The 16,217-nt window shown below is 40.1% G+C and overlaps 1 protein-coding gene across 1 annotated transcript in view; it reads right to left on the bottom strand.

Annotated features, from left to right (window-relative positions):
- Positions 1–342: 342 nt before the first annotated feature.
- Positions 343–16,217, bottom strand: part of jag1a (jagged canonical Notch ligand 1a) — a 29,518-nt gene continuing 13,643 nt past the window's right edge. Inside the window, 16 exon segments of the mRNA XM_073860859.1 lie at positions 343–2,243; positions 3,519–3,672; positions 3,788–3,915; positions 4,016–4,250; positions 4,344–4,453; positions 4,785–4,898; positions 5,716–5,801; positions 6,294–6,321; positions 6,997–7,113; positions 7,205–7,318; positions 9,013–9,126; positions 9,245–9,358; positions 9,449–9,613; positions 10,968–11,118; positions 11,201–11,374; positions 14,947–14,993. Coding sequence (XP_073716960.1) covers positions 1,684–2,243; positions 3,519–3,672; positions 3,788–3,915; positions 4,016–4,250; positions 4,344–4,453; positions 4,785–4,898; positions 5,716–5,801; positions 6,294–6,321; positions 6,997–7,113; positions 7,205–7,318; positions 9,013–9,126; positions 9,245–9,358; positions 9,449–9,613; positions 10,968–11,118; positions 11,201–11,374; positions 14,947–14,993 — 2,411 coding nt within the window. The 3' untranslated portion in view covers positions 343–1,683.

Raw genomic sequence — 16,217 nt, 5'->3', positions numbered from 1 at the left:
CCCGCCCTTGTGTCGTTCCTCGTGACCGGAATAAAGAGAGCTCGTTTCGAGGAGGACATTTGCATTTTCGATTATGAGGGCACAAAAAAATGATGCTCACAGTCAGATAATTAATTCTTAAAAAATACCACAATATAAAAAACCTAAAGTATTTAATTTCAATTTCATTGTAACTTTAATCTTTATTAGGCCCCTTGACTGAAATGTTTCAACATGCTACATTTCATTTTCGTATTTAACAGTGATTTTTTATTTATATAAGGGATATAAATGTAAACAACGGCATCAGATTGAATTCGAATTTAGATAAAAGTGGTGACAAAAAGCAAGGATTTCAACATCTTTCACGTAAGAGTTTTTATAGAACAAAAATAAAACATTCAACAAATGAACAATAAAACATGGCAACATTTGGACAGAAAGTAGGAAACAAGAAAGTATTACAATCCTACTGTATCATACATTGAATTCAATTTCGCTTTCATTGTTGTCCATCATATCACATTCAGGTCTGTTTCTTCATATTCATATTACTGTACAAGCAAACATTGCACTTCTAATACTGTTTGTTCCCTTTGGGCTGTTTAGATACAGTTCATTTGAATACTGTGGTTTACCAGAAAACTCCAAACAACGGTTGTTTAATATTCTCACCTGCCAATTTCATTTAACACTGAAGTTTGGTTTCAACATCACAAGTAAAAAAGTTATTTAGGAATTATTTTGACACAATCTTGACAAAAACGTAACATTGGAAGTGTATTTGTACAGGCAAAGTGTTTCAAATCTAGACGGAAAACGTCCGTCTAGCTTACGTCTCACGACATTAAAACAAAAATAAGCCAAGCACGTGTTTTCTACAACAGACATTGCACATCAGATCCAGACAGAAATAAAACACACCCTATTTTTCAAAAAAATAATCTTTTTGGCATTTCGGAAAAAAGACAATATTTTCCATCCGAAAATACAAAGGTTGGACACCAGCTGTCACGTTTTTAAATCTAAAACAATGAAAATAAATAAAAACAAAAGATAGGCTCTTGATTAAGTTAATACAATCAAATATACACAATGATTAATTAGAAAATATGTACAAAATCATCTATACAACATTGATGTCTAAATCGACAGTTCATTTCTTCATATAGACAGTAATTTCTAAGCATGACCTGCCTGCCTGAAAAGAAGTTTTTAAAAAAAGTGGAAACGTTATAAATAAAAAATAATCGTTGACCAACGCGTGAAAATGGAATAAAAACATTGGGGGTAAATACAATCTCCAAGTGCATAATGCACCTGCAATCAACAATTTTCGAACCGATTCACAAGAAATTTTGTTATTTGCCATACATTACGAACTAGGGAATAAAAACTAACTAAAGCAACGCAGTTTTATTTGATTGCGAGATTCACCCAATTAGCTAAATATGGCAACTCTGCTGACGTGATTTTATAGGCTAGAAACACTGCACACTACTGACACTGACGTGCATAAATTCACCCGAACCAGCCTGTGGTCCCGCGAATCCTCTGTAACACGTAGGACTAACATCTAATCGAGAACCGTCGGAACGTTTTGATTCCAAACAGGTCCTCGGTCGTCATCCCTTGACCTCGTGTGCCGTTGCGCGACAGTCGCGTCGATGCTATGATTGCTACGGTGCTCCTTCGGATCGTCCGCTATACGATATACTCCATTTTGTGCGAGCTGTGTTGTGTCTCCAGGTCTCTGTGCTGCAAATCCGGAACTCTGTGCTGTGATTCCAAGTCCCTGTTGTCTCGTTTGTTAGTCCAGTGTGAATGTTTTCCATCTGTGCCGTTGGAACTCAGCTTGTCATCCCGGTCCACCAGCATGTACGCCGGCTGGCGTGGAAAACGAGCTTTCTGCAGCTGCTTGCTGGAATTCTGTTCGTCCTCCGCAAGTCTGGTGGATTCAGAAAACTGTGTCCTGATTTTGGCGTTGACCGTGTTTTTGTCGTCGCAGTGGTGTTCCTTTCCGGGAAGACTGCTGTTGGACGCGTTCTTCTCGATGTGGTTCTTGATCTGATTGAGTTGCTCACGAGCGTTGTTTACCGTGTTGTCCTCCGTGGTTCCCATGGAGAAGGTGGCAGCGGGATTGATCGGCGTGGGGCTTGAACTTCGTTTACGCCGATGTCGCACGCACCACAGGAACACCGATGCCAGCGCCAAAACCCAAATTGCCGTCACTATGGAAACCAGCAGTGGCACCAAGTAGTCTACTGAACCGGAGAGATTGAAAAAAGCATTGAAAATAGATTATTAATAACAATCAATCAAATTTGAAGCCACCTTTTTCACATCATGAGTCATACACTGCAAAAAATGACTTTCTTAGGGGCCAGTCACACCAAAAGCGTTTATGGCAGTTGCAGGCGCCTTTTTTGAATGATATTCTATGGGCAGGGCACGTTTGCGCGCTGTTTATGCGCGCCGAGCGCCTTGCGGTTTTTTGCCGCCTGCCGCGCACACGTTTTTGAAGGAGCGCTGAGAGCGGAGAAGCGCCCAACGTCATTCGCGTCTTTCCATTGTCCAATCGAATGAGGGGAGAGGCGGGCCTTACGTTGTGGTGAGGGAAGTTTACAGTTGCTTTGAAGAACCGGACTCCACTCGCTCACTCTCTCCTGCATGTTTGTGCACCTCTCACCCTCAAACAAGGTCAGAGCAAGCGCCCTCTTTTTAAAGTTTCTGATAATATGACAGTTAACAGCAAAAGAGTGCTCACGCTTCAATATTTGATTGACAAGACAGCTGACTCTGTGGTTGCTTAGCAATATGAAAAGCTGCGTCGCACTGCTCTTTTTTTTAAAAAGGCAGTGCGTCGGGCCTTGCGTTTGCAAGCGTTAAAAGCGCTTTTGGTGTGACTGGCCCCTTACCTACTATTTTTGTCTTGTTTTCATTAAAAATAGCTAAAAATTCTTAAATTAAGATGTATTTTCTTGATGAGCAAAATGACCTAGGAAAATAAGTGTAGTTTTAAGACACAAAAATAGAAACTAAGTAAATTAGTGCTTAAAACAAGCTAAAACAATCTGCCAATGGAATAAGAAAAGTTTTCTTGAAATAAGTTTACTTTTTCATAAACACTTAATTCAAGAAAATTTTTCTCAAGACTTGTGGCTTTATGTTTTTAGCATTTTTAAGTTAAAATCGCAAAAAAATGGTTTCTGTCACACTTTTAGTGGTTTTACCAACAAAGGCCACTAGGTGTCAATAGTTTGCTGAATACTCTTGTCACAAATTAATAAATTACTGTCACGTCATTATTATATACACTTTCCAATGATATATAGTTTGTCAACACTACTCTTTCAGTGGCTCATGATATAGTAGTGTCCATCAAATGCACACTTCAAAATCTTGCTTGAAGAAGTATGTTTTTAGAACACTGTGAATTCGGACATACCACTTGTCTCGCATACTGATTTTCGCTTACTATATCTTATGGAAGTAGGATTCACATACATTATACAACTTCCTATATCGTCATTTCTCACCATTGGGGTTCTGTTGTTGTCTGCGCTGCACGCGGACCTCAGCGATGGAGCCGATGATGCTGCTGTTGGCGCCGTGTTTGCTCACCAGGTCGATGATGCTGTCAGTGATCTCTTTAACAGGCACCCGGCCGTGCACCCCATCCTCAGTCACATGCTAAGAAACCAAACATTCAAATATATAAAATATACATATAGGATTTGTAAACTGTTTGACCAATGAAATTTCACGAAGCCTTTAGTCATAAGAAGTGGTTTGAAATGTCACTTACGATGGCCACATGGATTTGGTTGTTAGCGGTGGAGGACGCCTCACAGCTCAAGGAAATGGAAAACTCTGTTGAAACATTCCTGGCCACGTACAGATGCCTCAGTTCTCGACATACCTGCTCCACTGTCACTCCCTGAAAGAAGATTTTTTTAACATTATGTAGGATGACTATGTCAAAAACTAAATCACAAAAAATTACTTGGTTGCTGGGTTTTTACATTTCTTATACATCACTCTCCCTGTGGCATAGTATCTTTATTAAAGGTAAAGGTGACATTCGCGCAGTCGCCCTCCGGGTGACACCGCGCCCGTACGGCCGGGCGGTGAGCCGACCAGCATTCGCCCTGTAAGGAGCAGGGCTTTACGAAACACTGATCCTCACGTAACGGTACACAGTGCTGACCTAGCGGGCAGTCGCCCCGTCCAGAGCCGAGCGCACGGCAGGGTTTGGGCCCACACCACAGCTGATGGAGAGAAACGAGATGAAATGACACAATTAGAAAATTTTACAGTGATGTTTATCAACAGCTACAACAAAATAGCTCATAACGACATACCTTAGTACAGGTAACAATGCCCTTATTACAGTAACAGGTATTGCAATCATCTGTCCACTTTGTGCCGTCCACAGCAAACCGACCTCCAACCACACATGAACGACCAGACACTGCAAAAAATATAGATATATTATCTGAAATTATAATAATAATATAAATAATTTATAGGAAAATATAAACACATTTTCCATAATATTCAGGGGCCTCATTTATAAAGCATGCGTTTATAAAGCACCATTTGTCGTCGCACTTCAGAAAAGCAATCGTTATATTTCAAACTAAAAATTAAGCTACAGTGATTACGTCATATAAATGTTATTTTTTTGATGGTTATTTTCCTAAAAAGGTTTATTTTAAGTATCTATATGCCGTATGCTGCCGACACGGCTTTCGAAATAAGATCTGTATGAATTGAGCAGAAGTGTGGACTGGGTCATGTACCTTCCTGACATCTGGGTCCAGTTCTGCCAGGTGGGCACAGGCAGCGGTAGCCATTAATTTCATCAACACACGTGGATCCGAATGCACAAGGAGATGACTGGCACTCATTAATGTCTGTGAAGTGATAAGTGCAAGTTAAGACACAACTTTAATCAATAAACAATTTTTATATATGTGCTAAGCAAAAATTTCTTACGCTTAATCGCATACAAAATAAAAGTATATTAAAATATTCTATATTATATAAAAATTAACTTTTATTTTGTATGCGATTAATCGCGATTAATCTTTGCCCAGCACTAAATATATGAGATTTTCACAATTTTAATACATTTTCCACCAATAGCATATTATTCAGACTGATATCTGCAGATAGTTTGGTGGTTATATTAACTTGCATTAACTAAATTCTGAAGATAAAATTTTCTAAATGTTCATTCATATATATGACCATTAATATTAAACATTAAACTGGTGATGTTTCTTTACATTTTCTATACACAGAGCTCAAATTCATTGTATGTTCATGTTCTATATTGATTGACAAAATATATCGGCCATGACCATGGCTGTTTTTAAATTAGCAGCTGATAGTAAATGTGAAAAATTGCATGAATCATCCGATTATTGGCCGATATATCGGTGCATTTATTCATTTGTATTTATATATACTGTGTGCTCTACTTCCAGTGGTACACCATAGTGCTGGCAATGTCAAGGTTATGTGTTTGATTCCCAGGGAATGCATGTACTCAAAACAATGTATAGCTTGAATGCACAGAAAGTGTAACGCAAATGTAAGATTACATTTTTAGTGTATAATGACTGAAAGTACCAGTGTTGAATCCAGGCATACGTGACACTATTTTCTAAGCCGGTACATTGCAGATGGCAAACTACAGAACTAAATATTTTCAAGGAAAACACTCACTGATGCGACAGTCGGGTCCTGCGAATCCACTGGCACACTCGCACCTGTACCAGTTGTCACCGTCGACACATGTACCACTGTTATAGCTAAACAGAAACAATGAATTTAGTAAAAAAAAAAGGTTGAGCATTTTCAATAATTGACACAGATGTGATTTAAAGGAAAACACCACGTTTTTTCAATATTTTACTATGTTCTTAACTCAACTTAGATGAATTAATACATACCTATCTTTTTTCAATGCGTGCACTTAATCGTTGTACAGCGCGCCGTGAATGTGTTAGCATTTAGCCTAGATGAATTTAGAAGCAATCAAACACTTCATGTAACTACTCATGTAACAGTCTTCAAATAGGGAAAACATGGAAGTGTTTGGTGGCTTCTAAATTCATTTCTGTTTGGATCCTAAGGAATGAATGGGGCCAGGCCAAACGCCAAGACATTCACGACACGCTGCGCAAAGATTAAGTGCACGCACCGACAAAAGATAGATATGTATTAATTCGCCTTTTTGAGGTAAGAACATGGTAAAATATTGAAAAACTGTGGTGTTTTCCTTTAACAGAGGTTCAGCTTACCATGGCTGGGGGTTGCAATCGTTGGAATCTGAAAAACAAATTGTAATCTATTATTATTAAGTGGTCTTTGTTCAATTTCATTGAGAGAAAAATCTGACATGCGCAAGACTTAAAGGGATAGTTAACCAAAAAATAACATTATGTCATCATTTACTCATCCTCATGTTCTGTATACAAATCTGTATACATTTCTGTGTTTTCCTGAACACAAAGGCAGATATTTTAAGCAATGTTTGCACCCAAAACATCATTGACTTCTGTTAGTAGTATTTCCAACTATGGAAGTCAATGGTGCTTCTGTTTCCTGCTTCATTACAAATTTATATTGGTTTATTTGGGTAAATGATGACAGAATTTTCATTTTGGTGAACTATCCCTTTAAGCAAAAGTCTCCATTTGCTCTCCATTTAATGTCATTGCTGTCTCAGAGAATGAGATAATAAAGAGATCTCACTAGCTGCCAGATACTGAACTTAAGGTGACGTTTTGGTCCATTTTAAAATACCTCTATAATAGATTAGTATGCAGACAAAACTATAGGAAAGGTTGATTTTCGCAAAACTGTAACACTACGTATGTATATTACTGTATTTAGAAGAGAACCTTAAAGATCATGAAGCAGTAGGTGAGAGTTGGAAACAGGAAGTAGACAGAAGTCAAGACAGGAAGTAGTAAGGAAGTGGAACAGGAAGTTATGCCGTACTCTGGCTGCAGGTGAGCCCCTCCCATCCTTCTTTGCAGACGCAGGTGAAGCTGTCGCCTCTTACGACACACGTGGCTCCGTTCTCGCAAGGGTTCGGCAAGCACGAGCTGTTCTTAGCTATGGGGAACGGTTGAAAACATGTTGTTATAACTGATTCAGTTTAGTTAAAACCAAATATAGAAATTAAATCAGATTTTTAGCTGCTCACCTATATTACAGGTAGCTCCCTCCCATCCAGGAGCACACATGCATTTAAACGAATCGCCTTCATCAGTGCACGTACCTCCGTTGTTACAAGTGGCTTCATCACATTGGCTTTCGCCTAACAAGAAGAAAATCAGATTTGTTTTGAAAATGGACAAGATATTGAATATTCACAATATGCAGTATAGTAGTAGCCAAAAGTGATGAACAGTTGACATCTTCGCAATTTATTGAAAGATTTTTTTTTTAAGATTTGGAGTATAAATGAGGTTTGCCTTCTTGACAAAATTTTTTTCTAAAATGCCTTTTAGTTTTAGTTTAGTGTTTTTTGTTAATTTTGTTAAAACGCCTCATATTTTGATGGTTTAATCTAACTTGAGAGGGCATTAAAAGTTTAAAATTGTTTTCTCAAGTTAAATCTCCAAGCACTCCAAGACGTAAATGAAGCGAATAAATCGAGCTATTTACACGTAGTTGGACGCAGTTGAACATTTTGAGTTAACTCGCTTCATTTGCGTGTGAAATTCTTGTCATCCGTGCGTGAAAATCAGAATCAAAAACGCTCATTTTGGCTTTAGCTAGCTTGTAGTCTATAAATAGCTCAAATTGAGTAAAGAGCGTTTTTACAATTTACTTGATTGTCCGATCTCCTTACTCACTTTCTTCCAAGCAAGATTTTTTTTGATTCACGTTTCTATAAAAGTACAAAGATGTGTCGTACAGCTCCGGGTGTCCACATACAGTGACTATGGTTTTGTCCTCCATTGCTGTTTCGTATTTGTGATGCTATGTCGTAATCATGTCACTACTATCGCTGCGTCATTCGCTCAATCCGCGCTGCGTCGTTCGCTCAATCCACGCTGCGTCGTTCGCTCAATCCGCGATGCGTCGTTCGCTCAATCCGCGATGCGTCGTTCGCTCAATCCGCGATGCGTCGTTCGCTCAATCCGCGATGCGTCATTCGCTCAATTCGCGATGCGTCATTCGCTCAATTCGCGATGCGCCATTCGCTCAATTCGCGATGCGCCATTCGCTCAATTCGCGATGCGCCATTCGCTCAATTCGCGATGCGCCATTCGCTCAATTCGCGATGCGCCATTCGCTCAATGCGCGATGCGCCATTCGCTCAATGCGCGATGCGCCAATCGCTCAATGCGCGATGCGCCATTCGCTCAATTCGCGATGCGCCATTCGATCAATTCGCGATGCGCCATTCGCTCAATTCGCGATGCGCCATTCGCTCAATTCGCGATGCGCCATTCGCTCAATTCGCGATGCGTCATTCGCTCAATTCGTGATGTGCATTTGCGATGCGGCATTTGCTCAATTCGCCCTGCGTCATTCGCTCAATTCACCCTGCGTCATTCACCTATTTCGCGCTGCGTCATTTGCTCAATTTGCGCTGCGTCATTCGCTCAATTCGCGCTGCGTCATTCGCTCAATTCACCCTGCGTCATTCACCTATTTCGCGCTGCGTCATTTGCTCAATTTGCGCTGCGTCATTCGCTCAATTCGCGCTGCTTCATTTGCCTATTTCGCGCTGCGTCATTTGCCTATTTCGCGCTGCGTCATTTGCTCAATTTGTGTGCGTCATTCGCTCAATTCGCACTGCTTCATTCGCTCAATTCGCGATGTGTCAATGTGTAACGCGGAGCGATTTGCGCGAATCATGCCGCAGGATGTCTATGCCGTCTTTGCATTGACTTAACATGTAAAACACTCGCGCTTAATGCTACATTCGCATCTGGTGTGAACGCACCATAATACAAGATAGCAAAGAAACCGGTATGCAGATGAAGAGGTGGTGCTTACGTGAATTACAGGTCTTTCCCTTCCAACCGTTTTCACACTCGCAGTAAAAGTCATTTACCAGATCGCGACACACACCACGGTCTCGACACGGGTTCATGCGGCAGTCATCAATATCTGTTTTGGAAACGAAAAATGTTGAAAGTGCTAAATAAATGTGAAAGTTACTTTTTTAAATAATAGATTTTAAATGTTAATCAATCCCATTTGAACAAAACTGATCGAAAGTACTCACTGGTCTCGCAGTTTTGTCCTTCCCACCCATCGGCGCAGATACACTGGTACACGCTGATTTTATCAATACAGGTACCGCCATTGCGGCAGGGATTACTTTCACAGTCATTGATGTCTGAGAGAGAAATACAACGTAAAAAAGTCTGTAAGATAAAGTAAAATATAACACTGTCCGGCTGCTGTATAGACGGCACGTGGTACTTACTCTCATGGCAGTAGGTTCCAGTAAATCCCTCTTGGCATTCGCAGCTGAAATGTCCACCGGCGTGACTGCGGCAGCGACCGTGAGGACCACAAACATTAGAGGAGATAAGCCGCATGCCGCCCGGAGTACTGTTGGACGCCACGGCGACCGTGCAGCTGTCAATCACTGAGAAAGAGGAGAAGGTACATAGTTAAACATGCTGAACGGACAGATTTTTAAGCCAAAAAGTCCTCTAGGTATAACACAGACCATGCATGTGCCATATTCCTCTTTTTGGAATATGATGGTTGGTTGTTGCTGGTCCACTTTAATCTACCAGAACTATAGTTTGACCCTGATTGTCTATAAGGTTGAAACTACATACACATCTGATGTAGTCCAGATGATAACCCACTTATTTGTGCTGCCCCTAACACAATCGCATTCAAGATGTAGCGTTATTTGAAAGTTGAAATAGATGGCAGCTTCCCGTGAGTGGGCGTGGTTTCAGCATAGGCAGCGGACACGCCCCCAGTATTTAATAACAGAAAATCCTTCCCTTTTTTAATAAATTGTTATATTGAAACTTGGCAATTTTATCATTCAAAATTGGCTGGGTGGTTGATAACACATTTTGCTGTGGTGTGACAAACTGAGGAATCAAGGCCTCAAAAATCAAAAGTAAAAATTTCCTGAATATTTTGCGGTGGGAATCCTGTATCCGTGAATTAGTATTTTTCCTCTGTTATGTTCTAGCAAGTATTGGCAAGTTCAAATGTAAAACCTGACTATTGACAGCTATGCTGACAGCTAAGCATTAATCAAGTCGTCATGTAGTCTCTTCACATCTGGGGTTTTCCCCTCTCTCGGTAAGCTTGCGGACTTTGCATTGTGTAACGAAATCTTATCTGTTACCATGGTGACACAGCCCGAGGGACCAATAGACTGGCGTTAGTGATCATTAAAATTACGCTTTACACAATGGCACGGCATCAAACGCCCGAGGCCTTGGGACTCGGCTAAAAAAGACTCTACTTCTATTTCAAGTGCCCATTAAAACCTCAGAATGCGCCCAACCGGATAATCTTACATGCGTGCACATGAGGGCCGAGATTTGAAGGCGGCGCAGCGGTCATAACTCGATAAAGCCGGTGATACTTTGACTCCAGGAGTGCACATGGACGACGCTAAATCATCTACTTCACGTTTAAGTAATTTTAGCACATGGGTGCCAAGAATATAATGTGCCAAATTATGGGTGTAACTGTTCAAGATTTTCAGTTTGGTTTGCGTCAGTGCTATGGTCTGATTTGGTGAATCATTTGTAAATGCTTAAAATGCAAAGACAGCCATGTAAGCCACTTATGGGTTCCTTTTCCTTTGTTCATCTATAAAATATTTGTGTTTTATGCGAGTATCTTTAGTGAATTGGGGAGGGGCTTATCAATGCAATTGAGCAATTACAGATGGATGAAGTGTATACATGATGACACTAGCAGTGCACAAAAAATAAAAAAGAAGATAAGTAGGACATGCGTACCTTGGCAGGGTGTTGTGAGGCAGTGGTCTTTGAGCTGGGAGCAGTTCTTTCCTTCATAATCTTCAGGACATTTACAGTAATAGTCCGAGGCCAAACTAAAGCACTGCGCTCCGTTCTGACACGGGCCGCTCTCGCAGTAGTCCACATCCAGCTGAAGACGAAACGACAACACGTATCCTGTCATCTGCTCACAAAATGATTCGTGACATTTAGGTGTTGCAACCATTACTCACCTGACACAGGGCACCTGAGAATCCAGTTGGACACAAACACTGGAAACCATTTACGCCATCCTGGCATCGGCCTCCGTTCAGGCAGGGTCGACTTGCGCACTCATCTACATTTCTCTCGCAGTGTTCACCCGCAAACCCCGGAGCGCATAGACACCTGTATCCATTTACCAGATCCTGAGAGAGAGAGAAAGAAACATAGACATTATATAAAACCCTTTGTTTAAAATTTCTGAAAATACAAAAACGTAACTTTCTGACCCCACTCATGCCGTGGTATAAAATTTTGCTTATACCATCCACACCTAGCAAATCTTTTAATGTTCTTGCAGTATAATGCTATGTACACATTGCATTCCTTGCTCTCTAGATTACTCGCAAGATTTAACTTCGTGTCATGCGAATTTTTTGCTTGAGTTAAATATTTTTAACTTGCGCAAAGACGAGTTTAAGGGGAATAGCACATGTTTTCGCAGCAAACGCACCGCCCAATTCGCAAGTTCGCATCTATTCCTCTTGTGGCAATCACGCCAAACAATTCACGTTTATTCGCGTATTTGCATTGACTTTGTAATTTATTTGCGCAAATCGTTGAATTTGCGTTTGGTGTGTACGCCCCTTAATGCTGTGTATGCACCAAACACAAAGCATTGCGTTCCTCTCTCTACATTTCTCGAGCGATTCAACTTCGTGTCAGGCAAATTTTCTGCTTTAGTTGAATATTTTTAACTTGCACAAAGACATGTTTGATGCAAATAGCGCATGTTTTTGCGGCAAACGCACCGCCCAATTCGCAAGTTCGCATCTATTCCTGTCTTCGCAATGCCTTGTATGTAATCTATTTGCGCAAATCATTGAATTTGCATTTGGTGTGTACGCCCCATAATGCTGCGTACACACCAAACACAAAGTATTGCGTTCCTCTCTCTAGTTTACTTGCGAGATTTAACAAATCTATTTGCGCAAATCGTTGAATTCGCATTTGTTGTGTACGCCCCATAATGCTGCCTACACACCAAACACAAAGCATTGCATTCCTCTCTCTAGATTACTCGCAAGATTTCACTTCATGTCAGACAAATTTTTTGCTTGAGTTGAATATTTTTAACTTGCGCAAAGACGTGTTTCAGGTGAATAGCATGTTTTCACGGCAAATGCACCACTCAATTTGCGAGATTGCATCTATTTGTGTCTTTGCATTGACTTTGTATGTAATCTACTTGCGCAAATCGTTAAATTCGCATTTGGTGTGCACACCCCATAATGCTGCATACACAACTAACACAAAGCATTGCAAACCTCTCTCTAGATTACTCGCGGTATTTAACTTTGTGTCAGACAAATTTTTTGCTTGAGTTGAATATTTTTAACTTGCGCAAAGATGCATTTGAGGCGAACAGCGCATGTTTTCACACAAATGCACAGCCCAATTTGCGAGATTGCGTCTATTTGTGTCTTTGGATTGACTTTGTATGTAATCTACTTGCGCAAATCGTTAAATTCGCATTTGACGTGTACACCCCATAATGCTGCATACACAACTAACACAAAGCATTGCAAACCTCTCTCTAGATTACTCGCGGTATTTAACTTTGTGTCAGACAAATTTTTTGCTTGAGTTGAATATTTTTAACTTGCGCAAAGATGCATTTGAGGCAAATAGCGCATGTTTTCACACAAATGCACAGCCCAATTTGCGAGATTGCGTCTATTTGTGTCTTTGGATTGACTTTGTATGTAATCTACTTGCGCAAATTGTTAAATTCGCATTTGATGTGTACACCCCATAATGCTGCCTACACACCAAACACAAAGCATTGCATTCCTCTCTCTAGATTACTCGCAAGATTTCACTTCATGTCAGACAAATTTTTTGCTTGAGTTGAATATTTTTAACTTGCGCAAAGACGTGTTTCAGGTGAATAGCATGTTTTCACGGCAAATGCACCACTCAATTTGCGAGATTGCATCTATTTGTGTCTTTGCATTGACTTTGTATGTAATCTACTTGCGCAAATCGTTAAATTCGCATTTGGTGTGCACACCCCATAATGCTGCATACACAACTAACACAAAGCATTGCAAACCTCTCTCTAGATTACTCGCGGTATTTAACTTTGTGTCAGACAAATTTTTTGCTTGAGTTGAATATTTTTAACTTGCGCAAAGATGCATTTGAGGCAAATAGCGCATGTTTTCACACAAATGCACAGCCCAATTTGCGAGATTGCGTCTATTTGTGTCTTTGGATTGACTTTGTATGTAATCTACTTGCGCAAATTGTTAAATTCGCATTTGATGTGTACACCCCATAATGCTGCATACACAACTAACACAAAGCATTGCAAACCTCTCTCTAGATTACTCGCGGTATTTAACTTTGTGTCAGACAAATTTCTTGCTTGAGTTGAATATTTTTAACTTGCGCAAAGATGCATTTGAGGCAAATAGCGCATGTTTTCACACAAATGCACAGCCCAATTTGCGAGATTGCGTCTATTTGTGTCTTTGGATTGACTTTGTATGTAATCTACTTGCGCAAATTGTTAAATTCGCATTTGATGTGTACACCCCATAATGCTGCATACACAACTAACACAAAGCATTGCAAACCTCTCTCTAGATTACTCGCGGTATTTAACTTTGTGTCAGACAAATTTCTTGCTTGAGCTGAGTATTTTTAACTTGAGCAAAGATGCATTCGAGGCGAATAGTGCATGTTTTCGCACAAATGCACAGCCCATTTTGCGAGATTGCACCTATTTGTGTCTTTTCATTGACTTTGTATGTAATCTACTCGTGCAAATTGTTGAATTCGCATTTGGTGTGTGCGCCCCATAATGCTGCGTACACACCAAAGACAAATGTTGTATTCCTCTCTCTTGATTACTTGCGTGATTTAACTTCGTGTCAGACAAATTGTTTGCTTGATTTGAATATTTTTAACTTGCACAAAGACGCGTTTGAGGCAAATAGCGCATATTTTCACAGCAAATGCACCGCCCTATTCTCAAGTTCGCGTCTATTCGTGTCTTTGTATTGCCTTTGTATGTAATATATTTGCGCAAATCATTGAATCCGCGTTTGATGTGTACGCCCCATAATGCTGCCTACACACCAAACACAAAGCATTTCAGTCCTCTCTCTAGATTATTCGCGTCATTTAACTTCGTGTCAGACAAACTGGTTGCTTGAGTTGAATATTTTTAACTTGCGCAAAAATGCATTTGAGGCGAATAGTGCATGTTTCGCAGCAAACGCGCCGCCACTGGTTTGTTGTCTACGCCCCATAACAAACCAATATCCTCAAGTCCTATACAACTCATTGCATTTGATCAAATTAAACACAGAAGTGTCATTACAAATTATGACTTTACGCGCAGCGTATTCACTGCTAACTGGCTCAGAAAATGATTTAATGTTTTCCATCTGTATGAGACCCAGTCTGGACTAACATGGTAAAAACGGGGATTGAGGAACGTATACAAAAGACAAAAAACAAAGAAAAGGAGACAACGGCAGGAGACAAGAAAGTTTATGGTAATGTGATCCCTCTCTCTTTCTCTCTCCTTTTGACTACTCTTTCTTTCTGTTCGCTCTCCAAAGCGTGACTCAGCTCTTGCTATTTTTAAATAAGAATGACAGGAGATGTAGGTGATAGGAATGGAGGGGCGAAAGGAAAGATGGAGACTTGGGGGGTCTTTCTCCCCTGCCAAAAACGATGTAAAAGCTTCGGGAAATGCACTCACCTTACATAGCCCTCCGTTTAGACACTGTCCGTGGCAATCGTTGACATCTGTGGGGGTAATCCATCAAAATATCATTTCACAGTTCATAAATCATGGCAAGAAAGCAAAATAAAGCTTTATATCAAGTCCAGACAGAATAATTTTTGCCATTTTTTGTGCTGGAAATCTATGGACTTGAAGGTAAAATATGTTAAACCGGGCCAAAATTGATAAAGTTTTATTTGTAGTTGTTATCATTATTAGATTAGCTAAATAGTTGTATTAAATTTGGTTTACAAAGAGATATTTTCTGGGTTTGAAAGTGAGGCGCAAGTGTTGTTTGAATTGGACGCTCTGACTTCCTGAATCCGTGCCAGCTTAGCCAATCAAGATGAAGCGGACTGATGATTGACATGAGGTAAAAACGAAACGGAGTCGACTCACATTAAAGTAAACATAACTAAAGTGAACTGCTACTTAAAATGATTGTTTTTACAAATAAACTCAAAAGGGCATTCACTTAGATTTTTTTAAATGTAAGTGACATCTGCTGGGAATTGATATGCTGTTGCTAACGGTTGCTATGCGTATTGATATGCTGTTGCTAACGGTTGCTATGCGTAAAGTTGTTCTAAAGTTGTGCTAAAGTGTTTGGAAGGGTATAGTATGTTGCTTTGCAGTTGCTAGGGTGGTCTTGGTAGTTTCTAGGGTGTTGTTAAAGTATCCTGAGTCATTTAGTATGTTGCTATGAAGTTGCTATGGTGTTCTTGGTTGTTTTTGGGGGGTTGCTAATATATTCTGAGTCATTTAGTATGTTGCTATGCAGTTGCTATGGTGTTCTTGGATGTTTCTAGGGGGTTGCTAATATATTCTGAGTCATTTAGTATGTTGCTTTGCAGTTGCTAAGGTGTTCTTGGTTGTTTTTGGGGGGTTGCTAATATATTCTGAGTCATTTAGTATGTTGCTATGCAGTTGCTATGGTGTTCTTGGATGTTTCTAGGGGGTTGCTAATATATTCTGAGTCATTTAGTATGTTGCTTTGCAGTTGCTAAGGTGTTCTTGGTTGTTTCTAGGGGGTTGCTAATATATTCTGAGTCATTTAGTATGTTGCTTTGCAGTTGCTAAGGTGTTCTTGGTTGTTTCTAGGGGGTTGCTAATATATTCTGAGTCATTTAGTATGTTGCTATGAAGTTGCAACCGTGTTCTTGGTTGTTTCTAGGGGGTTGCTAATATATTCTGAGTCATTTAGTATGTTGATTTGCAGTTGCTAGGGTGTTCTTGGTTGTTTTTTG

Source organism: Misgurnus anguillicaudatus, chromosome 3, assembly GCF_027580225.2.
Source record: "Misgurnus anguillicaudatus chromosome 3, ASM2758022v2, whole genome shotgun sequence".
Classification (NCBI taxonomy): domain Eukaryota; kingdom Metazoa; phylum Chordata; class Actinopteri; order Cypriniformes; family Cobitidae; genus Misgurnus; species Misgurnus anguillicaudatus.
Note: the sequence above shows the minus strand (reverse complement) of the source record. Positions and strands in the feature narration are given on the sequence as shown.